The 24,678-nt window shown below is 36.6% G+C and overlaps 3 protein-coding genes across 3 annotated transcripts in view; all 3 read right to left on the bottom strand.

Annotated features, from left to right (window-relative positions):
* LOC146157591 (uncharacterized) overlaps positions 1–24,678 on the bottom strand; it is a 53,874-nt gene that overhangs the window by 12,933 nt on the left and 16,263 nt on the right. Inside the window, exon 9 of the mRNA XM_083388266.1 lies at positions 1,993–2,094. Within this exon, the coding sequence (XP_083244392.1) occupies positions 1,993–2,094 (102 nt within the window). The remainder of the gene's footprint in view (positions 1–1,992; positions 2,095–24,678) is intronic.
* On the bottom strand, positions 2,305–6,949 carry LOC146157593 (uncharacterized). The gene is made up of 7 exons (XM_083386809.1): positions 6,913–6,949; positions 5,393–5,644; positions 4,506–4,694; positions 3,697–3,876; positions 3,117–3,304; positions 2,505–2,628; positions 2,305–2,330 (listed from the first exon to the last, which is right to left on the bottom strand). The coding sequence occupies exons 1-7, from the start codon at positions 6,947–6,949 to the stop codon at positions 2,305–2,307; spliced, it is 996 nt and encodes a 331-aa protein (XP_083242935.1).
* On the bottom strand, positions 9,733–19,784 carry LOC146157592 (uncharacterized). The gene is made up of 5 exons (XM_083386807.1): positions 19,171–19,784; positions 14,099–14,259; positions 13,476–13,575; positions 11,880–12,051; positions 9,733–9,862 (listed from the first exon to the last, which is right to left on the bottom strand). Exons 1-5 carry the CDS (start codon positions 19,247–19,249, stop codon positions 9,733–9,735), a joined length of 642 nt encoding a protein of 213 aa, XP_083242933.1. The 5' UTR covers positions 19,250–19,784.

Genomic DNA, 24,678 nt, shown 5'->3' with positions numbered 1-24,678 from the left:
ACCCACATTGGTAACCCCTTCAATAAATACCCAACATCGCGCGAGAATTTCTAGGCCTTTTTTTGGCCCTATTTGAGTTAGTCGATGCACAACATGCGACAAATAATCACAAAATGTATCAATATATATATTGTTAGCTTTGTGAGATTATCGTTTTGTTTCAAAAGGTTCCTCTCGAAATATGGCCGCTTTGGGGCCGTCATTAGTTCCTCCATTTCATGAAATACCAAAGGGTTTAGACGTTTTGCGCTGTTAACTAACCATGCTTGGCGTGTATTAATCTCATAGCCAGTCAATGGAGCTTGAAATCACTTCCTTTTAAAGAACAACTCCTTAGACGTAAGCCAAAACGGTCACCGACGGCGCACCGGTAAAATAATTTTATTTAGTTACTTATGTCAATAAAACATTGTAATTTTTCACCAGGTATTTAAACCAAGATTTCAGTTACATTTTTGTTCACTACATCGAGCGGTAACCTCAGGTTTTCTAAGCCAAGGTTACTTGTTTTCACGTTCCGTTATGACGTAACTTTGTGACGTCATCTTTTGACAATTTCATGCGTGACAATTTCATTCGCGGTAAAACTTCTCTACTTTCAGCAATGCTCCTTTTGTTGTTGTTTTTACATTAAAATCGTAAAATACGACTGATTTGCGATAAGCCTCTCCGAAGGCATCTTGTTTACTATATATGGGTGCCGTTAGTGTTGGCCAGTACAACTCCAGAATAGCTTGATTACAGAGTATACATTGTGTCTATGTAAGTTTCACTTATTGTCCGCAGTTTAGAACAAATGCTTTTGAGCCTTAAACTGAATGTAAAGCATAGTTCAGCAAAGTGGCAATCGAGATTGCAAGCCTTTTTTGTTTTGTCAAACTCGTCGCTAGGTGGCATTAAAGCGCAGGATAGTAAAGTTATTTCGGCTTCGTCTTGTTTTAAATGCCAGTGTGTAAAATTCTACGTAAAAGTGGCAAACTGATTTCTTTGATGAAGGCGAATTTGTTGTGCAATATAGATGTTGGTTTGTAGTATCAATTTTAGAGAGATAACCTACACTCTAAAATATGTTGTATATAGTACATAAAATCTGAGACGTTATTAATTAAAATTATTCAGTAGAATGACTTAAATGTACATCATTTCAGAAATACATGCAAACATACTCCACTCTTTAAAAAATCATAAAAATGCTATGTTTGCAGATTTACGCAGTTAGTTAAAATTAATATATTGAATAAATAAACCCAAACCATCAGTTTCATCAATATACCCCTAAAATCCTTGTTTTATGACCACAATACGGTTATAGGGTCGTATGTAACTTTATTAGTTCAAACCTGGTATTCAAGACCTTGGGTGACATTCCCAAGCCACATCACTCTAAAGTAGGTTGTATTAACGTCGGTGAACGATGCTGTCGGTTGGGGAATGGCTAAAAACAATGCTTGCTTTTATTTATATTGCCACCAACAAATTAAACATAAAGATGTAACAATTATACAAAGAGTGACTACAGCAAAACCGCCCCAAAGTTAGTATTAGAGATGTCCGATAATATCGGATCGGAACCGATACCCGATACCGAGTTGTTGATCGGTGCTCGTCCGATACTAGGGTGGTATCGGTGCCAATCCAAAACCAAAACTAATGACGTCATTACTATGGCCAAACAGGTAAACTAGATGAAATTGTAACTTTTATAAGATTTTTTTTAGTTAGTTTTTTTTCAACTGCGCAAAATTTAGCTTCAGTTTTAAGAAATTAAAGAAATCCAAGTTGTTAACCTCCTATTTAAAAAAAATACGCTTCACGCAAAAAATTGCTGTATTTAATGGCAAATCATGTCTGAAATTCCTTTAATAATAATTGGATCGCGATACTTCTTGCCTAAAATATCGGGTATCGGAAATAACCATCGGACAAACTACTCACCGTCACAGCTGTAGCTGCCGACCAAGTTGACACACACAGTTATCGAGTTGCAAACGCTCGCGTTCAAGCATTCGTTTATGTCGTCACACTTGGTGCCGTTTGGCGCGAACCCGGGGTTGCAAGTGCACGTGTACCCCCCTGGTGTATTGGCGCATGTCGAGTAAGGGGGGCAAGGCGATGACGTCACGCATTCGTCCTCCTCTGAAAAATAAATACATTTTTCATGGAACTGTTTAGATTTGGAGCTGTTTTTCTGTTATTTATATAAAATTTAAAATCTATTTTTTTTAATGAACGAAAAACGAAAGTCCGAAGTAGACTTTGACAACTTTCATACTAGTTTCAAATTCCTAAGTTATGTACTTTTATTTAACTTTCCGATTTTACTGAAAAATCTGCGCAATAAACACACAAAACAGGGTTCAGTGTGATTAATTTAAAAAGCGGCCGAAACACTGCAAAAAATAGTATTTAACTAAAGTTTTTGTTTTTCCTACCATTTTTTACATCTCCGACTTTAAAACTCATGCGTCTACGTCTTATATACCAATTGTGACGTCTCAACCTACCTGTTGTGACGTTGAACGAAGGGCCGAGACTTATTGGTGACGTCACTTTACCGTCTTGGTTACGTTGTGTGACGTAAGCACGCACTGACGTTGTAGCGTTCTTTGGCAGCCCGGTCATTATAACCTGGAACAAGTTTATATTATTATACTCTGGGCGTATTTCGTGAACTGTCTTTTAGGTAATTTTTATGTATTGCATCAGTTTTCTTATTTTTAGTGTGAATTCAAGTCTCACAGGCTTTTCATAAAGGTGTTTCTTTAAAATTTTCTTTGTAAATGGCCGTATTTGTCTAATTCTAAAAGGGTAATCAGGTGGCACAAAATAAAGACAAATTGTACTGAAATCACCGTGCTTTATAAGGTAAAAGTAAAAATGAAAGGAATTAAAATGCACGAAGTAGAACACAATGTGGATATATCAGACTCCGATAAATCTGATAAAGCACGGTTGTGAAAGCTTGTCGACATTAAAATACAAGTTGCCTTTATAGAGTGCCACCTGATTACCCGGTCTTATAGTACGAACCTTACGTTTTATTTAGATTACCCTATTTTCAAAATACCAAAAAGTTTCGCTGCACACTTGACAATCTCTCGAGACACACGACTTACCGAATAATTTCCTTCAGCGTCCAACGCATTTTCAGCGAGGTTTGTGGAGATAATTGTCCCGTTTGCTAATGTAGCTTCAAGTGTGTAACTCACAACCCTGCTTAATTTGTTGGGGAATGTCACTCTTACACTTGTACCATCGCTCTGCGGTTGGCTTGTGAATGTAGGACCAACTGCTGATGTAGCGTCTGAAACATACAAGCATTCACGGTTAGCAGTTTGGCTTACTGGTAAATGCTCTGTGTGTAAAGATTTAAGTCACTGTTTTAACATGACTTGACAAGATTTAAGTCTTTTTTCGATTGATCACTGTGTGTACTAAACGCTTGCATATAAACTTGTTTTAGTAAACGCATGTGTAAATGCTTAAGATGTATTTTAACAATTTTTTATATTCATCTTATTTTTTGGAATAAAGGCGTGTAAGATTCAAGGTCACTTTGGAATAAAGGCGTGTTAAGTCGAAGTTAAGTCAATTGTCCAAAAGACTTTAGTTAAGTCATTTTAAACAGTATCTTGAGGTCCAAGTGACCTTGAATCTTTACTTAAGTTCACACGAGAAGAGCTACCAGTGACTTACCCGTTGTATAAAACGTGGCGTATTTGTTTCTGTTGGCGAACAAGGTTTCATAAACCCAGTTGTAATACTGGAGGTCTGGTTGGGCCGCAGAGCAATCCTTGAGGAAGTAACTGTAGCCGATGAAGTACATTTGGTTTGGTTGGAACGAAAATAATGGCGTGCCAGTTCCTGTAGTTACACCTGTGATTAACAAAACAAAACGATTAAAATGTTGGTCTGTAAATAAAGTTTGAAAATATGAAATTGTATGGAGATTGGCGTAGGTATTTGTCAACAAAAGTAAGAAAAATTTATCTAAAAAAATTTGCTAATAAGTAAGAATTAAGTGGCCTTCATCATCTTATAGTTATAATCAATGTTCTAAACAGTCCCAGACAAGTCGTTTGCAAAAATAACTACTACACAACAATACATTTAAATCAAATAAAATTTTAAATTGGTAAACTGGTGCGACAATTAACGATATTTTAATTTTAATTTCTGTTTTGCAAGCAGGAATTAAATTGCACGTAAGTCATGTAGTTAACTTCATTACAACACGAAATAGAATGTGTAATAGTGCATATAAATGTTTTAATTTAGCGAAACATTGCCCGAAAATTCCCGCATTTTACTCTAATACCTGCACTGTATCAGCTATGATATTCATTTTACGTTTAACTACAGCCTCCAGCCATTATCTTAAGATTTATTGAAACGTTCACAAAATGCTCCCTACTTCTGTATGTTCTGTCAAATTTATCCTACATCTATCTTAACCTTTAGCTATTATGCCTTAAAATAGCAATATAACCCCAGTTATTACCAACCTGTTGAGCTGAATGTGACGGCCAGACTACTTGCAGGCGATTTATCGGAAGTGATCAGTTTCTTTGACTCGGATTCCCCGGTTTGGTTGTACAGCGTCCAAATTCTTGTGTCATTCGTAGCAATTGGTAGCGTGCATTGAGTTTCTTGGGCAGATAAATCACCACCGACATTTTGGTAGGGTTTGGAAACTGAAACAATTGACATTTGTAATAAGAATATCAAAGCCCATACAGAAGTAGGTATCATTTTGGACGTTTCGAAAACTCTTTATTCATTTTCAACATCTGATGTTCAAACGTTCAAAATGCTACCTACTTCTGTGTGGGCTTTGATATTCTTATTACGTCTTACTACAACCTCCAACCATTATGCTCCAAAATTGAAATTTGCAATTGATAAAAAATTGCTTGTGTTTCTACTTTGACCTGATAAGCACGGTTATGCGAAAAATTGTCACGATTCTAATACAATTTGTCTTTATATTTAATGCCACCTAATTACCCTAGTTAGAATTAGACAAATACGGCCTTTCACAAAGATTCCTATTTAAATTTGAATATTTAAGTTTGTTTTTCATTTTTCGTTAAATATAAATCCAGTTTTCTAATAGGTGCGATATAAAATATGAAAGTTTTAATACGATTAGATTTAAATTCATTAGATGCGCCTTTTTCAATAAGGTAAATTAACTTCACGTACTTTAAAAACAAATTATTAGTATTAATTCCTAAAAACGTTTCTAATTGATAAGAATTTCATTTTTTTCCACGATTTAAGATAGAACTTCCTATTTTATCAGACAGTTTGCAAAATTTTCAAATTTGAAGTTAAGGTTCTTACAAGTATCCACTGAAAACTCAAGTATTTCATTAAGAACAGCACTTACTTGTATATGCTACGGAGTAATTTGTGAACAGGGAACTGGTAACAAGTGGAGGCTTGCTGTTGGGGAACGTTGGAGTTGTCAGTATTATCTCGTAATGTCTAGTGTTATCTGGATCATCAGCGTTGGAAGCGAGCAACTTAACTTCTTCCACGTTTGAATTGTTCTTGTATGCTTGTACAATTGCACTCGTGATCGCGCTTTCGTTTGCTGAAGCAACGGTGGGAATTAAACGAGCAAACGCCGAGAGTTTGCCTGGAAACACAAGATAATAATTTGTTTACAATATCATGGACAGGGTTGGTTCTAGGGAGTACGTGGGCACCCCCCCCCAAAAAAAATGTATTTTTGGCCTATTTTAAACACGTAAATGCAAAAACAGAATCTATATTTGAAACGCAAAACACGGTTTGTTTTAGTAATTTCAATAATAATACTAAAGCCATTATATTCGATAAAATCGACATTTCGCTGTTTACAAACGTTTCGGCAATAAACACTGATGAGACATTATGTATTGCCGAAATGTTTGTAAACAACGACACGTCGATTTTTTATAGCTTAATTGTTTTCATTCTAGAAAATTGTTTTGTTTTTTTTCCCAAAAAATATTTTTATCTTAATAGCTTTATTATGTTTATTCCAATCTGTGTTATGTTTCTAGTAGGCCTATGTCTTAGACAATTCCGATAAGTTTGTTTTGGCCCAAAGGCGTCGTGCTAAATTACAATTTGTCCACAGTGCCACTGATATTTCAGTTGTTGAATAGGACAAATACGGCCAAGATTGCTATAATTGTTTTATAGTTTTCCTTGCCTATTAATGTGGCGTGTATGTGTATAATTGTATAATAGAAAAGAACTTTAGTGAAAACACGTTTAACCTGTAAAACCTGAAACCTACTGGTCACCTGCCTATATAAGTTGTTGAAAGCTATAAAATCCGACCAAGGTATAATTTAACCTCGTTTACGAGGAATTGCAAACAAAATACTTTAGGTAAACGAAAGGCGAACGCTTTACGTTCACTGCGGTTCGAAAAGCGTTTTGTTCTTTCAGACATGAAAGTAGAATGATTTTCACGAACGCATGAACATTTTCAGAAATAACGTCACAAAATGACGTCATAATTGGACGCCTAAAACAGGTAACCTTTGTAACGTGAGTTAATCGTTTGATAAAAATACCGGTATGTAAAGCTTTTCAACTTGTGTAAAGTATATCGGGAATAATCTCTTAAGGGAATTGCATTGTGTTCCCATTATGTTCCGAATTTCGTTCCGCGAAAACAAAATTTGTTAGTTGCAGGTTTACAATGGTTGACTGCTTGTAGTAAATATATTAAGACATATTTCAGATTAATCTTCAAAAATTCGACGTAAATATTGTCAAATAACCAAGATACTCTAAGAAGTAAAAGTTTTTTTCCGCAACTTTTTGTCAAACATTCTGCTGCCATTAAGTCGCGATCCCGCCGTAGACCCTCTTGACATTTTCCTCAAAGTCGCGCTACTGCATTGTTACGTGTTGCGCACTTTCCTGTTACGTCATCAAAGGCCATTGTTCCCCCAAAACCCCGGTAACTTAACCCAGGACACGGGCCGAAGTTTTAACCAAAACTTCTAAGTTTACCCGAAACGAGGTTCCTCCAATTGCGCATTTCCTGTTTGAAGAGTCGCTTGCTTTAAAGATGATTTATAAAATCGCATTTTTTGATGATATTCCACCAAAAACCGCGCCTGATATCCTACAGTGGTTTCCGGGGAGCCTTAATGCTAAGGTCAAAGATCCTAAATTAGTTTGCTTGAAGTTTGAGGTATTTTAGCTAAATAAAATCGGATTAGGCAGCTCTGGGTTTGTTTTGTGTGCTTTTCCTGCCTTGGGACGAATTAGGTTTTTTTTCTGACGTATCGTCGGGTTAATTCCGTCAGGCGAAGTGCGGGCGTATTTTGGTTGCCAGATAACGAACATCTATCCTAATTAGTGTTCCTTCAAACGCACATGAACTCTTCTGGCGGCTGAAACCCTTTATCTTAAATGTTGTCCACCAATTTCAGCAAACAGTCCTTCTCCACACGCGCCTAAATCCTATTATCGATCCACAATTGCCCAAGGAGCAAGCGGGTTTCCGCAGTGGCAGATCTACCACAGATCAGGTTACCCTACTGTGCCAAGATATAGAGAATGGGTTTGAGGCTGGTGAAAAAGTCAGAGCCGTGTTCATCGACCTCACGGCTGCGTATGACACCGTTTGGTTGCGTGGTCTTCACCTAAAGCTCCTGAAGATGATCCCAGATATGCATATGGTCAACTTCATCTTAAACATGCTGAGTAACCGTAGCTTTCAGCTCCACACAATTAACGGTCAATGCAGTAGGACTCGAAAGCTGAGGAATGGCGTACCACAAGGTTCCGTCCTTGCTCCTATGTTATTTATCATATATATTCACGACTTACCCGCCACCCAGTCGAAGAAATATGGCTATGCAGATGATCTTGCAATTCTATTCAGCAAGCCAACATGGGGCGAAGCCGAAGAAGGTCTAACCGCAGACATGGGGATCCTGTCGTCCTACTTCAAGAACTGGAGACTAAAATTAAGCATGGGGAAAACTATGGCCACAATGTTCCACCTAAATAACAGGGAAGCCAAGCGTACTACAAACATCCGAGTCAACAACACGTTGTTGGAGCATAATGCTACCCCCACATACCTCGGGGTCAAGCTTGACAGAACGCTGACGTTCAAGCATCACGTCGACAGCGTCAGGGCGAAGGCAACCGCTCGCATTGCGCTTATACGCCGTCTGGCCGGTACTGCGTGGGGAGGCTCAACTAAGGTGCTGCGTATATCTGTCCAGGCACTGGTGCTATCCGCTGCTGAGTACTGTGCCCCTGTGTGGTGCCGAAGTAGCCACGCTAAGAAGGTGGACACTACCCTTAATAGTGCGTTGCGTGTCATATCTGGCTGCCTACGTGCCACGCCAACCGAGCAGCTGCCCGTGCTGGCCGGCATAGCACCGCCTGACATCCGCCGAGAGGCAGCGACCCTAGCCCTCTGTAGAAAAGCGCTCTGCAACGAACAACATCTACTGCACAGAGTTCTCACTAATAAGACTTGCCATCAACGCCTAAAATCGAGGCACTCCTTTGCTGCCCAGGCAAAGACGATGCTACAGGTCGTCAGAGATGGCATGTCCAAGGACACCTGGGTAAAGAACCGGTGGACGGAGAGGTGGTCAGCAGCACCACAAACAAGATTACATCGCTACATAGACAGCCCTTATGAAGTAACAGGCCTGGACCTTCCACGGCGACAGTGGGTTAATCTTAACCGCCTCCGCACTGGAGTCGGCTGTTTCGGAGCGTCGATGCTGAAGTGGGGCTTGACCGACAATCCAGCTTGCATATGTGGCGCCCAACACCAAACTGCGGATCACATCGTGGAGGAATGTACCACCTACCGTCCACCCCATGGGGAACGAGGCCTCAGAGACCTCGACAATGACACTCTGAAATGGCTCTCGTCAACAGAGCTCCGTGTTTGACACACGAAAGAAGAAGCAAACAGTCGATTAAAATAAACGTAATCTTCAGTTAATTACCAAAGCCAGCCAAATAAAGTATTTAAGGACTAAAACCGTTTAAGGTTAAGTGTTTCTTCAAACGTACATGAACTATTTTAAGCCGAACTTCTAAATTTAAAAAGCTAATTTCAGCACGAGTTGCTTAAAAATAAATGCTGCTCTAATCATTTAAAAAATCAACATATTAAGTATATATGGGGCTAAAATGCTTCGTCAGCTTAAATGTTATATGCCAATTTAATCTATAGTTAAATACGAAAAGTCAATTATGTATTTAAAGGACTAAACCTTGGTCTGAACACATACTATAGGGTTGACCAAATAAATTAAACAATTTTTAACTTGAGCTTCCGCTTTGAAATGTCTGCTATATTCTATACTTAAATAACTCCCTAATAATTTAATTGATAACCTTCACTTTTGAATTTAAAATCGTTTAATGAACCGTTCACGTTTAAAGTTCATATCGTAAGGCAATCTCTATGAATATACTGTTGCTACCAGGCAATGTATCAATTGGAAAATTATTCTTTCGGTAAATAATTTTATTAAATGTACCGACGTCTCGACAACTTATAGCTATACCGAAAATCTTCATAAGGTCAACGTCGCTTAATAAACAATATTTTCGGAAGAAAAGTTATACAATTGATAAATCGTTATAGTCATTATATTTTTGCCAATTTATTAAATGTGTCAATCAATTTTCACTAGGGCATAAACTGCAGTCTAGCTTTTTTTGGGACTGGTCGTTTTTTTACTTACCGGTTCTGATGGTTACTGTGGGTCCAAACGGACTGGCAGTCCTGTTGTAATTGGTGACTCCGTTGAGTTGTGAGACCCGAACACTGACGCTGTAGTTTGTGTTTGCGTCCAAACCGGTCAACCTGCGGTGAATATATTAATTAAATATTTGTTGATAGCTGTTCTTCTAATTCGAAATCTAAGATCTGTGGAGATTTGGATTCACCCGTCGATTTCGAAACTTCTTGAAATAACTCTACAATATGTGTGGCAATAAAATACAAGTATAACGAAACTCAAGTAGCCAGTGTTGTAATGACTCAAGCTGGTGACTTGACTTAAGTGCCTTTTTAAAAAAAAAACTTGACTTAACTTAGGTGGTTTAAGTCTTTCGTGTTAATGACTTTTCTTTGAATTAAGTCATGGAGTCCAGTGGCTTCCTGTACCTCACGCGTTATGTATATTTTGTTATATTTGTAGAACATTAAATTAAAAACACATACCGCTCCTATGAGCTCGGAGAACAACCGTTTTTAGGAATGCTTAGTGTTGTCATGACGGAAATACGTTGTATTGGAAGGTTTTGAGGCAAAAATACAATGCCTATAGGTGTAATACATTTTTAAAAGGCTACTATCTTTTAAATAATATATCGGGTTTATATATGATTGACCACCTTCCGATAAGTTCCATTTCCCAGTCTAGGCTGCTTTTAAAATGTAAAACACTAAATTTTAAACGTGTAATTGAACACCGTTAGTATCAATTATATAGGGTTAGGTTTTTGTTTCAAGAACCTACAGTCAATAAGGTGGCCAGAGTGGGCTTTAGTTTGATGAAAAGGAGATCAGATGGTCTTCCGTTACCCAAGGTTACCGAACAGTGACTTAGAATAAATGGCTGTAAAGAAATTCCCGAACAGTTGTCTATTGCTTTATAACCGATATTCAAAGTATGCTAATTTTGTATATTCAAGCGTGTTGTATTGCGAACTGACAAAACTCAACGCTTTAACCCGTCACCTAAAACTTGCATTGCGTAAATTTTGAAAGTTTTAGCTGAGTTTTTTTTTTGAATCCAAACGTAATTTCCAAACGTTTTATTTACTTATTCCACATAGCCCACGCACCTTTTCCTGGAAGTTTGACTGTAAAATTTTAAAAACCAATAAACCTTGGGAAGGAAAATTTCACCCACACATTGCTTTGTTTAATCAGGACAAAGGGACGTTATTTGCACAGACTTTTCTGGTCGATTGAATCGAAGGGTATACGAGCACTTTACAATGGCCGTGGTCAACACACTGCGGTAAGTATTAAATATTTGCAAAATTGCGGCATTCGAGACTCTAAATCACGCGTTTATTAGGCCTTATTGCGCGAGCAACAATTCTAATGGAACTGTAACCGCTATTCTATAAAAATTTACCGCAGACTAATTTTTTTATTTATTTTGGTATCGCTATTCTTTGAAAATGTCAGATTTTTCTTGCCTTGCTTGCACTACACTTCTAAATGGCAGGGGCGTCTTCAAAGGGGAGGAACTTATGACGTCACGTTTTGACGTAACTTTGTGACGTCATCTCTGAATAAAGTTTCATGCCCCACCCCCACACACAATTTTGACTTTTTATTTGATTGCGTTTCATTACAACTGTGACCACTTTTCTTCAAGGTAGAACAACTCACTGGTTGAAATATTAGTCGTATTCGCGTTTATTTTTCGCATTTTGCCAGCCACTCTAGATGTTTACTTATTGTACGTGGTATATCGGCTCCACCACAACATTAAAAACAGCTATACTCCATTATTTAAGGACATTGCTTCGTTTTTTGAGGTTTGCTATGGGCAGAATGAAACGTGTTCACCACTTTTACAAATCATTTTTTCTTTTTTGATGCCAATGATTTTCATTGAATTTGACTTATTTTGGCAAATGTTTTGACTTGCTTTTTGTTGAAAAATACTTTATTCGGAGCCTAATGGTTGGAGGTTGTTGTAAGACGTAACTTCAACGATGTTGAAAATGATGTGAACTTTAATTATTTTGCAAATGGTTTGCTGGAACTCAGGTATTATTCAAACGACTTGTTTGTTAACAATAAATAACACTATAGTTATTTTTCAATTTTAACCATATTTTTTCTTTTTTAGACTTACACTGCTCCATAGGTGATATTGAGGTTGCTAGGAATGACCTTGAAAGTCTCCACATTTGTCCTCGTGTTGATGTATTTGACCTCCCACGAGGTGGCGCCTCTGTCAAGGTCAAACATCAAGACGATGAAGGTCGGCCGGGACATGTGGGCCAACACTCTGGCACCAGATGGCGCTGTGAAAGTAAATAAATATTAGTGAGGGGCAAAGATCAAGTGTAATTTCTAATTGTAATTGATGTAATTAATTAGAGGTTTTATTGTAATTGTAATTTCCTAAAATTTGGCTCTATATACTTGGATATTGAGAAAATTAAAGTTTCAATGCCAAAAATTTGTAGTGATGTAATTAATTACAGTTTTTAATTTAATTTTAATGGTAAGGTAATTGAAACATTTAGGGGGTAATTGTAATTGAACTAAATTAATGAAATTGATACAACTCTGCTGTAGAAGTGAATAAATAATGGTTGGGGATCGTTGATCTGGAATTCTAGTGGCAATCCTTAAAGACAAATTGCATTACAATTGGACATTATTTCGCACAGCCGTGCTTCGGGTCTTTTTATTCGTATACGTTGTAAAATTATAAAAGTAAATAACTGCAACGTTCAAAATTTTACATTCGAAACTTATAGAATGCTGCCCACTTCTTGATCCTGAGACTCATTTTTTAACTTATTTATTTTGTAATTAAATGTAATAAATTTGAGGCCCCGTAAAGTTTAGTTTAGCAAACATTGAAATTTATGAGCACACAAAACATTTATCAAATCGTTATTGCGTTTTTTCAAAAGAAAATCAAATGTAAAGTGCAAATCATAAACTAATATATTAAGAAGCATAATGGTTGTAGGTTGTAGTTTAAACGTAGAATGAATGTAAAATCCAAAAAGTTGGTTGTATTTGGTTGAAAATGAATAAATAGTAATTTGAAACGTTCGAAATGATACCGTCCTTTCTATGGGCTTTAATATTTTGTACTACGTATAAACCAATATCTTCCTAAAGCTTTTTGTAAAGGATTTGCTTAAAATTCCAGTTGCGAAATTAGCTATCCTCGTATATACAGAGTTATTCCATAATATCAAAATCTTCAGTGAGCCCTTATAAAAGCCCATAGAAAATCCCTTATAAATCAACACGCACTTTCAAGTAGCTCCTCGGTACGGAAACCACCCTCTTGAGATAATGGTTTCGTATTACACCACAGAATCACAAGTCCGATGACAAAGCTTTTTACGAAAATATTTTTCTGCATCTTGGTTTACAAGTCAAGTCTAGGTCAGCTCTGCAGTTTTTTGGCCGAAAAAATACTAATCTTGACCTATTTTAGGCTACCTTTCTCAAAATGTTAAATCCCTTGATTTAAGTACCTTAACTGTTTTTTTGAAACGTACAAGTTTTAGGCATCGTTCTACACTTACTAAACGCCGCTAACGATACTCCTTTGTAAAAAAGTATTTAAAAGGAAAATTATTGACATAGATACATATATATATATATTTGTTTTAAAGCAACTTTTAAGATCGTCATTTAGAACAGAAACAACAGAACGTAAAAAAAAAACATTTTTTAACAGGCAACTCTACATTCCAACCTGTTCGAGCGATGACATTTTGACTCGTGATCAACGACCTTGAAGTATTAACTCCCTCCAGACGAAGGTCGTAGTTTGTGTTGCTCGACAATCCAGAAATCTAAAACAACCAGGTAAAAAGGCGTTTAGAAGTTTTTATTCCTATACAACTCTTTACCCTTGGTCAGGGGTACGAGACTTATTTTTATTTCTTTTTACCTTAACATGGAACGCAAATCAACTTAAAAATAGTAATTACTATTGTAGCATAATAGCTAAAGGTTGCAGTTAAACGTAATAAGAATATCATAGTCCATATACAATTAGGTAGCAACTGTGTTAGAAATGAATTTGGAGCGACTGTGTTAAAAATGAATAAAGATATATTCTAAACTATGGCCACTTCCTTATGGGCTTTGATAAGATTACTAATAAAATCAAATTATTTCCAACTAATTAAAGTACTAGTTTGTTACTGTTTTAAAGAAATATTATGTTCGATAAAAGTGTTGCAATTACTTTGTTTGGGCCTGTAAGAAAAATATCAAACTCTAAAGACTCTGGTATAGTGTTGTCGTATGTCTCGCATTATATGCTAGAAATATAAATATTGGTTTTAACTTCGCACAAAAGTATTTTTTTACCTGTACTGACGATTCTCCAGCTGTCACGTTTATTGTTGTGAAGTCTGCAAGATTGCTTCTGTGTTGCGGCCCATATTTGACCTTGACATCTGTGACCCCGCTGCTGTTGAAGGTCACATTGAAACTCGAGGATGTGACCCCGATAATTGAGGGCTCGAAAGCTGCGGAAAATGCTGGGTTTTAGGGTTTTACTAGAATTTGATCAACGATACTTTTATAGGCTAACAGAAAGTTGGATTATGTGTGAAGATATGTTTAGTACTACAAAGCAGCTTATGCTAAATTGGTTCTTAGTAAATTTATGGAAAGCTTTGCCTGCTTATGTAACGCTTAACATACAGTCGTACTTTATAAAATTAGGTAACATTCAATGTAATATAATATCAAACAATAGTGGGTTAACTAAACTTCTTACGGGAGTAACTAAACGCAAAAGCAAGTTTGGCTTAATAACCAAAAAAATGCCGCTGAACGTTTTATTTTTATCGTTTTTTGCTTGTTTCAGCTTGGTTGTGACGTCACAGATCGGATCGCGATACTTTTTATCCAAAATATCGGATTTCGGAATGAAATGTCAAGTATCAGAAATCTCTAATGTATAGGGATTTGTCGATGTTATTTTCGAAAAAGTTGTAAATGTATTGTTTGGATCGCGTGACAAAACCTCCTGGTACAATATTCCCGGAAAGGTCCTTCATCAAATTCGCTATATTCCGACAATTTCGTTTTTGCTAGTTGGAAATTCGCATGAGCGGAAGACAAAAAGTACGGAAATAGGGAATGGGGCGAAATTGAGTTCTTGACTTTTAATACTTGACAAACACTTGATAGTGATACTAAGAATTTTACGGCTCCTTGCGTGTCTAAACGGAGTTTATAAAACTAACGACTGCGGTAGGTGATATTTCTTAAAAAAAAGTCAAGATCAAAGTCACAAGTGTTGTAATGTTATTACGGTGCCACTGAACAAAAATAGGATCTTTTGTCACAGTTCAAATAAAAACTAAAAAAAACAAGAACTACGCCATGTAATACGCCTTATATCCCCAGGTTTAGACTTTCAATATTTTACTATATTTTCTTCTTTGTTGGTAGCAGCTTTCAATTGAACTTTATCTTAAATTCTCATAAAATTAAAAATTAATGAAAGGCTTTAATTTGGAAAAAAACACAATAGTACAATGTAGTTCGCCTTATATCCTGGTTTTAGGCTTTCGATATTCTTACTGAATGTCCCTACATATTGGCAACAGCATTCAATGAAGTGTTGTCTGATTATCATTAAATTAATTATTAAACAAAGGTTTTTAGTTTGTAGAAAAATATTTTTAAACTACGTTCCACGCGTTTTAATAAAGAATTAGACAAAAGCTGCCCAAGTGCAATGTTGTGATTGAAACTAGCAAATGTATTGTCTGTCAACAATCGCAATATTCTCGAACACAGCTTACAGTTCTCAGTACGTCACGCTTCAATGCGCGCGCACGAATTTGTTCGATGAAGGCTTTCACAAAACCGAAAACATCTGGAGCGTTAAAAGTGGTTGCACGGCCTTATTATAACGTTGCACTCGAAAGATAAGTTTGCTTCAAATGTAGTACATCGTACCTTAACATTTACAATGGGCCTTTGAAACCGTTCTTTCCCAAATTTACGAAGGGTTAAAAAAAAAGATGAAAAATAGGAGTTCTAAAACACAAGCATTAATGGTCAATTCCTCATTCCACTTGCAACGTTTTGCGTCGTATTGTTTGTATAATTTAACGATGGTTTAGTTTGGTGAATGTTTCTTTAATTCAGTTGTATATGTGTGTTTTTTCGTGTATTTAATGCACGGTAGGTAAACAAATTTCAGTTGGCATAAAAATATTTTCGGTTTGCGTGGACCAGAGAAAAAATGATTCTTTTAGTAATGACGTCATAAATTGGATACAAATCAGAGAAAAATTGGACTGCAACGGTGCATTAAAACTCAAGCTTTCTTCAAATGTGTAGAATCTTCTTTTAAAATTTTGCAACCGTCCTTTAAAACAGTAAAATTTGGGGCGGCGACAAAGGTGGAGGCAAAACCCGCTTTTGTAGAAAGGTAGAGAATACCGTTCACAGAACGCTGATTCAAACAAGCCGTGTGGAGCCATAGAATAGAAAAGAATGTTGCGAGTTTCAAACCGTGGTTTATTCTTACACACACGACAAAATCCCCACCCAACGTTTGACGTTTCTCATATTGATCACAACGAAGACACCTATTGTTAAGGTAATGGGGTTTCACGTGGCCTAAATTGTTACACCATTAGGCGGGAAGTGATAATTGTGACGTCATCATCAACAATAGAATGCCGCGCGTGGACGCTTGAGTAAACAAACGGCAAGTTTATGAGGTTGTTTTGAACCGGCGGGCCATGATTTGTTCCTGTTTAACCCATTTATAAACCATTGCAGTTTACGTTACTGTTAGAAAAAAAATCAATGTTGCTAGTAAATCATTGGCTCTATTCAAACCCGCAGCATAGCGAAAAAAACATTGTCTTGGTTTATAACTGAAGTGTTGCTTGTTTTTCATTCTTCTGTTTAAGTATTTCAGTTTATTTCGATAGTGACAAAAAACTTAACACAATGTTTATTAAATGCTAATTAAATTACAATACCCAGCTTCAAAATGTTTTAATCAATCCACAACATCAATGTACGGTTTTGTAACCATTAATTGTATACAGAGTGGGCCAAAAGTAGGCTCACAGTTATAAAAAGTAGGGTTTGGGTCTAAAAGTAAATTTGTTGTTTTAGGGTTTTCTCATACCCCTTGTTCTTTACAACACCCCCCCCCCCCCCCCCCCCCCAAAAAAAAAAAAAATCCGTGGGTGTCAGGTCAGGTGAGCGTTGTGGCCATTCAATGCTACCTCTTCTTCCAAGCCAAATAATTGTAAGCCTACTTTTGGCACGCCCTGTATACTTACCGTAAAAGCGTTAGTCCAATATTTTAAACGAGCTTATTCCACAATCAAGGGCAGCTACAATGCTTATTTTAAAGGGCGATACTATCTTTAACCAACTGAATAATTCACATCATTTAACAAGGCTTCAGAATATACTACACAAGCAACCTTTAAGTGTGACCTGCGACGCGATCTTTTTCCGTTCAAAAATGCACTTTCAATTAAATGAATTTTCAGCGCTTGTAAAAGGTTGGAACTGGGTTTAAAATGGGAAATGACCGCTGTGAAAAGTAAAATATAAAGCTGGAATTTCCATAGCGTGATGTTGTTTTAAAGTCGAAACGGAGCTCGGCAATTGCTGGGAAATTCCTCACTCCACTTGTAACGTATTGCGTCGTATTGTTTGTATAATTCAACGATGGTTTAGTTTGGTGAATGTTTCTTTAATTCAGTTGTATATGTGTTTTTTTTTCGTGTATTTTTTACACACGGTAGCTAAAAAAAATCGGTTTGCATAAAAATATTTTCGGTTTGCGTGGACCAGAGCAAAGATGATTTTTTTAGTGATGACGTCATAAACTGAACAATTAGACTTAAAAACCGGATAATTTTGATTGAACAGACGCGCAAATATAAAACTATATTTTTTAATTATTATAAAACTATGATACCAACTATAGGTCTTAATGGACCCCTAAAATTATTCCGTGTAGACCCCAAGGGTCCATGTAACCCAGTTTAAAACCCCTACTTTAGGGTGTGTATGCCTAAAATGTTGTTAAATATCCAAGTTATGCATGTCTAAAATGATTGTTGTTTATCAAGTTAGCTTTCGACAAATACTTACTAGTCACATAGTAATACAAAAAACTAAGGATAGGGTAGGGAATATATTTGGTAAATTAAAGCACCTAAAAATATTTTGGTAATTCTGTGTATACTCCCCAACCCACTTTACTTTTTGATTCAATCTGAACAACAATACACTAACAGTACTACAATTGCTTAACAAAACAATAAATCTAAATTTGCCGATTTTGCATTTCGTATAGGCGACTTATTTGGTAAACAGACCAACAGGCACTGGCCTTTTATTTCAGCTTAATGAATAGATTCGGGCACCATTAGTTTATTTTGCCTCGTCCAATTTTCGTCGAAATCAGATCTGTGTGAATGAGGACGCCAATCGAACCGTTCGGTGAATGCTCAGTCGCCCCAAACCACTTCAAAGGGAAACATTGCTAGAAATTGTGATGTGGCATCAATTTTCATACATTTAGTTGGAAACTGGAACCAAACGTAACCAACCATAAAATGTGTTTAAAATGCGACCGAAATTCATTTTTAGACCCGAGGTCTGCAACCTTTTTTTGCATTGCGGAATGGTTTAAACTTACATCACCGGCCGTTATATCACCGGCAAGTTATATCACCGGCCTTTACATCAACTGTTCAGTGATGGAAATTGATGATCATTTTGATTCTGTGAAAACCTTGAGCTGGCTTCACCGCAACTTTTGTAAAACCATGTAATAGGACATCATACAATTACGTCTTTAGAAATCTACGGACCGTCAACACGGACCGGCACCAGGCCGCAGACCTGTGGTTGTCGACCACTACTTTAGAGGTGTTTTTCGTAACTTTGAAAAGTAAGATTTTTTACGACTGTAAAGAGTCGGACACATTTCAAATAAAAAAGCTTCGGCAATTTTAAACGTTTTTTTAAAGTCAGTATATTTTTTTCGAACGTAGCTCTAGCAAATCTAGTTTGGATACCTTTTTGAACCTAAGGTATTGTAAACATAGGGTTCTTAAGGTGTTACGTTTAATAATCCTTGTAAAATTTTGATCATATGGGCTCCAGAAGATGACTGGAAATCGAAATTTGTAAAAAAAAAATTTTAATTTTACTTTCCTTTCGCATTTCGTGAAAAAAAGTGCGCAAGAGCCCAAAATAAAAGAAAAACACTAGACCTGTAAGTTATAAATTAGATATAAGGCAAAAATGAAAACTCAAGATTCCCTTAATGGTATTATTACCATAATCTGACGTAGTAATATCAGCTACACGACGCGTGCCGTAATTACTACACAGGTGATGCGAAAAGCAAGTAGATATTGTTCATAACTTACCGGAAACTTTGCAGACAAAGCAGATTGCAACGATTAATGACGTTAAGAGCTGCGCATAAACCCGACTCATCGATGCCATTATGTTCAATGGCTGACTTAACACATTTGTTTACACAAGATACACTAAGATCAACAATATCTGAAATATAAAAACGAACGTTGTAAATTGGTCTATTTCACGTTACTCAGGTGCCTAATTCTATTTTGTGCTGAAATTAAGGCAAATATATTTATTTAAGATGTAACTATTTTACCAAAAAAATGACTATTAACAAAGTATAGCGTTTTGCCTAACGCCCTAAGAGATAGAGTGTCTGATTTTATTTAAGCCGAAATCATGTGGAACTTTTTTACTCAATATAGCTTTTCACCGACAAATGACTATTTACAAATATATAGCTTTTACTCTAATCGAGTAGAACAAAATGCTTAGAATTCAATACGTTTAGGCCTCTACTCTAAACCATTAAAAACTTTTTAATCTTCACTCGCCTTGTCCTTAAACCCAAGCCCGCTTAAACCTGGATTTTACGCATAGACAGGCCTAACGCGCTCAACGTACAATGCAGTGAAATCCACGAGCCGTCATGCAGTTTAAGGCCACGGTTTCGCATCATTTCTTGTAACCCTTTTTCCACACTAACCTAGCATCATGAACGCCTCATAACAGTCATTTGTGCTTTTTCTGCAAATTCTCGTTCCGCTAAACTCAATTTTCCTGGCCAATGTATTTTTCGCTGCTTTATCAACCACAAAGGACTTTATTTATCTGTACAATGTTAAATACATAATATTTTTAAATAAAATTTATTGATCAACTGTCAAAACTTACACATATAGGTTGTAGTTAGACGTAGAATGATTATATTAAAGCCCATACAGAAGTAAGTAGCATTTTTTCATCGTTTTGAATGAACCTTAAGATAATGGCTGGAGTTTGTAGTTAGACGTAGAATAAATACCGAAGCCCAAAGCAGTAGTTACGGCACATTTGAACGTTGCTAATAAATCATATTCATTTTTCTGTACAAACTTTCATACAAACCTTCTTGCTTCTAAATATTGATTATAAAATTGTCTTTACGACAAATATTGATAATTATTAAATGTACCGGCGATTTGATAAGCTATACGGGAAATCTTTACCAGGGCAATTTTATAATCGATTTAAGCGGCAACATTACATTCATTCCTTCTAAATATTACCTTCAAATTCATTTTCCTTAGCGTTGCATAATAGTGGCTGAACACATACCACACTAAAAATCAGGCCTAGTCTCCCAAATATTCGAAGGTCCTCTGGGTCGCGCAAGGTCAAAAAATGGGTCGCTCTACGGTGATTCAATTTTGCGCAAACGAACTTTTTTCCTTTCATTTCATTTTTCAAGTATTTTAAATTCAATTATGACTGAAACATTGCATCATAAGCATTTCACGTGGCTTCAACTCTGTAACCTGGATTATTGCATCATAAGTGGTTTTATAAACGTTTTGGTGGCAGCCAACTACAGTATAATCATAGCCAACTACAGTAGCTATAAGACTGGTGTAAGCGGTAGCTGCACATTTGCTTTATTACTTTTTATGTTTTATGAAGATATTCTGCTAGCTCGTATTACAACATATACCTCTAAATCAGCGGTTCCCAAACTTTTCTAAAAAGATTGCCTGGTGGACCCTTTGCGGTTATACTGATATTTCGCGCCCCTAAAAAAATCAAGGGTCAGTTGACCCCTGTAGTACACTAGTGCAGTCACAACTTTCTAACTAATCCTAGCGATTTGTGGATAGCAGATAATACAGCATAATATAGATGCTTTATGATGTCACCAGAGACAATAAAACACGCTTTATTATCGAATAATAAAGCATAACTAAAGACTAAGATTGATGAAAGACAATGTTTAAAACATAGACTAATATTGAAAAACTGAAGGACTAATTCAATTCTTATTGCGGACCCTCTGAAACAGCTGCACGGACCCCAGTTTGGGAACCGCTGCTCTAAATTCTGTTAGACTAACGTTTTTATAGTGCCGTAGTAGTCACTGATAAACTTGGGATTAGAATTAAGAATATTGTGTTTTATTTATTCGCACTTGACGTCCTGAGCAGAAACTCGTCCGTTTCAGTTCAAGCTATAGGTTCGTTTCTTTCTATGCTAGCTATAGGTTTTGTTCCTTTCAACTAGGTCAGTGCTTTTCAAGCTTTAAAATTTCCATCCGCACTTTTTTTTCGAAAAATTTCCACCCGCACGAAACCAGCTCAGTAAGTTTGCAACCTTTAGTTTTATTTGTAAAATAACAATGAAAGGGTTTGTGTGTTAACCGTGTTCCTAAGCCTTGACCGATATAAAATAGATAGCTTAAGCTGCAATGAACCACTATACGAGACTATATTATTGTACCTGTAACGAATAAGTGGGCGTATTAGCTTATTGGATTACTGTATTACACATAATAAAAGATAATAATGCACCATTTTCATCCGCACGACGTTAGTCATCCGCATTACAAGTTTTTTTTTATATGCACAAGTGTGTACCCATCCCACGCGTTGAAAAGCACTAGGTCACTACTTGCAGGTAGTATTGTTGAAAGTTAGAATCAATCATTTGTTTGTAATAAATGATTGTTTCATAAAGGCTACTACATCTGGTTATCTGTGTCTTTTTGTATTTCATGCACGTCAGAAAACACATTTTTTAATGTTTGAGGCTTGGGTCGCGAGATGTTCATAAAACTCAGATTTGGGTCGCGCTCAAAAAAGTTTGAGAACCACTGTCCTATAGCGTATTTACTCGCAAATGGCGACGCGAAGCTAGTCTTCGCCATTTAAGAATAAAATCCCCGCTTTTCAGAACACCAGAAATTAGGCTGGAACGTTCAACCATTTAATACTGCGAGGTTTGAATCGCCTTCACCAATAACTTTTTCCGCTAAATCGATGCTTAACCTTTTTTTCAATACTAAGTGTAAGTAAAACTGCAAAGCTTTAGCGACCCAATTCTCTTCACTGAACCTTTAGTAAGCTTACGCTAACAACAATTTGCAGTTTGCATTCTTGAACAAAACGTGAGTGAAAATTTGGTTAAGTGCTTTCAATCTTAGCACTTGTAAACTAAGTTTATCCCGAAATTATTTTACTACCAACTGTTAAGGCTTGTGCAACTACTTTTCAGGGTCTGAAGCCGCCCAAGTTTGGAGTTGCTATGATTTTTCTTGAACCAGTCTTGAAATTCGATTTTTCTCCCAAATGCTATTTTTATTTTTTTTTACATTGAAAATATTTACTTCGAATTTACGTAATATGAGCCATATCTTTGTATTGCTTCCAACAACTTTGGCAAATCTTGCTTATAACCAGTTTCAATAACCATGTGAACTACTGCAGTCGGCGACCCAACCATATAAAACGGCCACCCGGCTTTTGGCCTTCTATATGGGTTGAGAAAAACTGGGAACTTATCAATCAAAGTTAACCTCGGGAGAAAAAGCGGCTATCATAGTTACGTCATAATAGCGAGGCTTGAGCGCCGACGAAACCTGAAACTATGGATGGCGACAATTTAAGAGTAATCTAGGGTAGACTACACTTAACGGATGTTATTTCTGCTATATGTTGTGCGAATACACGCTTTGGCGCTTCTCTGGAATCCTACCATATTTTTACAGCAACGAAACGAGTTGTCAAAATTGATATTGCAAGGAAGAAATAAATAAGTTAGAGAATAAATAAAATAGTCAATGAAAGATACACATAAGCTCTACTTTGCCCTGATGAACCACGGTTGTGCGAAAGCTTGTCGAGAATATGTCTTTGAAATAGTGCCACAAGATTACCCTATTTAGAATTAGACAAATACGGCAATCTACAAAGACACCCACGACACAAGTGTTTAACAGTTGTTTTTCTGGCCTGCCTTACTTGCTTAATTGACCCTCAGATTCGGTTAGTTTGCGATGGCTTTAGATGTACTAATAAATAGAATACTTATACTTGGCCCGCCGAAACCCAAACGCTAACTCGCATCCTAACTCAAATAATGTTAGCAATTTAAAACCCTTACAAAAATATGTTAGGTTTCTTGAAAAGCGCCTACGCTTGGTTTGCTGTAGGGCTACAGCAGTGGTTCTCAACCTAGGTGCCCCGCGGCACTCTGGGGGGCCGTTTTGAACGCCCAGAGTGCCAAGAAATATTTCAAATTCTTTAGGATTCCAATTTTCGTTCTATTGGTAAGCTTCTTGATACAATTTTTTGTGTACAATAAAAGTGCCAAAAACTGAAAAGGTGTTTTCAACCTTGTTGCACAGTTAATGTTCTGTTTTAATCTTGTTTATTGTAATGTTACAGTTAACCACTCAGCAAAAATACGAGTAAGGGTGCCGCGAACTATTTATAATTTTCGCACAAACACTGTGCTACAGTATTCTTACCTAGCAACTGATGCTGAAAATACTGTTTCTGTGCTACAACTGTAGCCCAATTAGCTTTCACAAGCTGCTCTATGCCGCGTGATTTTAAAAGGCCGTTGTGGTTTCCAGCAGGAAAAAACACGCTTGTGGCAGACCTTATTCTGTTACGTCATAGACGGTGGGGAATTTGAAACTAAACAAACACGTGAGAATTGCGAAGGCGCGTCAATATGGGAATTTCGCGATGGCATGTAAGGACCCTCGGAATGTAGACGTTTGAATAAAGTTATCTTATGATTTTGATTGATTTCAAACACCTGGTTCTACTGTTTCCATAAAACTACAAAATCTAGAATAGTTAATGAAATCGTAATATTATTCTGTTTACAAACGATTTGTCAACAATGTATGCCCACAGCAAATGTTTAAATAAAAATGCTTTGACAAAAATTCTGTAAATAAACGCTCTAGTAAATGACATAAACGCTCTGACAGAAGGCAAGCGTAGGCCACTATTACTGTAACCCAAGAATAACTATTTTTACTCTCCAAGTTATATGCCAAACAGTGTAAGCAGCAATATTTTTCTATAAATTCCTCATGTACATTAACGCTGTATTCATACAGGGTTATAGGCTACCTTCATTTTTATTTTTCCTGTACAAAAACGAAAATTGAAAAAAAATATTGGTGCTTACACTGTTTGCTGTACAAAAACGAAAAAAAAATCACATTTCTACCATCCCATAAAGAGCTTTTTTGTATTTTTACAACCCCTGTGTTTGTTCAAATCGTTTTACTCGCAAATTCGCTTCTATCAGGATTGGAGTCGTAAACTGATAGGTCTCTGTTGCTGGAAATAAATGAACCGATTCAATAAGGTCACCCGTATAAGCTTAAACGGAACTTTTTTAAATTTTGTGACACACAAGAAAAAATGCGGCCTACTTTTTTTAAAAGACCAACGTCCCTCATTACGCGTAACAACTTGCAATTTTACTTGTTGGTCATGCTTCATGCCAGGCCAGCCATTCGACAAATGCCACAAATTTATTAACTATCTTATGAATATGGATGTCCGATAATATCGTAT

Source organism: Ascidiella aspersa, chromosome 4 (genome assembly GCF_963924565.1).
Source record: "Ascidiella aspersa chromosome 4, kaAscAspe10.2, whole genome shotgun sequence".
Taxonomy (NCBI): domain Eukaryota; kingdom Metazoa; phylum Chordata; class Ascidiacea; order Phlebobranchia; family Ascidiidae; genus Ascidiella; species Ascidiella aspersa.
The sequence above is the reverse complement of the archived record's forward strand: the minus strand, read 5'-3'. Positions and strand labels throughout refer to the sequence as shown.

Excerpts from the sequence above, each read along its gene's own strand:
- LOC146157593 (XM_083386809.1), bottom strand. The coding sequence starts at position 6,949 with ATGGCCTTTGATGACGTAACAGGAAAGTGCGCAACAC. Across the intron at positions 4,695-5,392 it reads TTACTCCGTAGCATATACAA|TTTCCAAACCCTACCAAAAT; the intron begins GTAAGTGCTGTT and ends CAATTGTTTCAG. Across the intron at positions 3,877-4,505 it reads CGTCACATTCAGCTCAACAG|GTGTAACTACAGGAACTGGC; the intron begins GTTGGTAATAAC and ends TGTTAATCACAG.
- LOC146157592 (XM_083386807.1), bottom strand. The coding sequence starts at position 19,249 with ATGGCATCGATGAGTCGGGTTTATGCGCAGCTCTTAACGTCATTAATC. Across the intron at positions 13,576-14,098 it reads CTGGAGAATCGTCAGTACAG|ATTTCTGGATTGTCGAGCAA; the intron begins GTAAAAAAATAC and ends TGGTTGTTTTAG. Across the intron at positions 12,052-13,475 it reads AAATGTCATCGCTCGAACAG|CGCCATCTGGTGCCAGAGTG; the intron begins GTTGGAATGTAG and ends TTACTTTCACAG.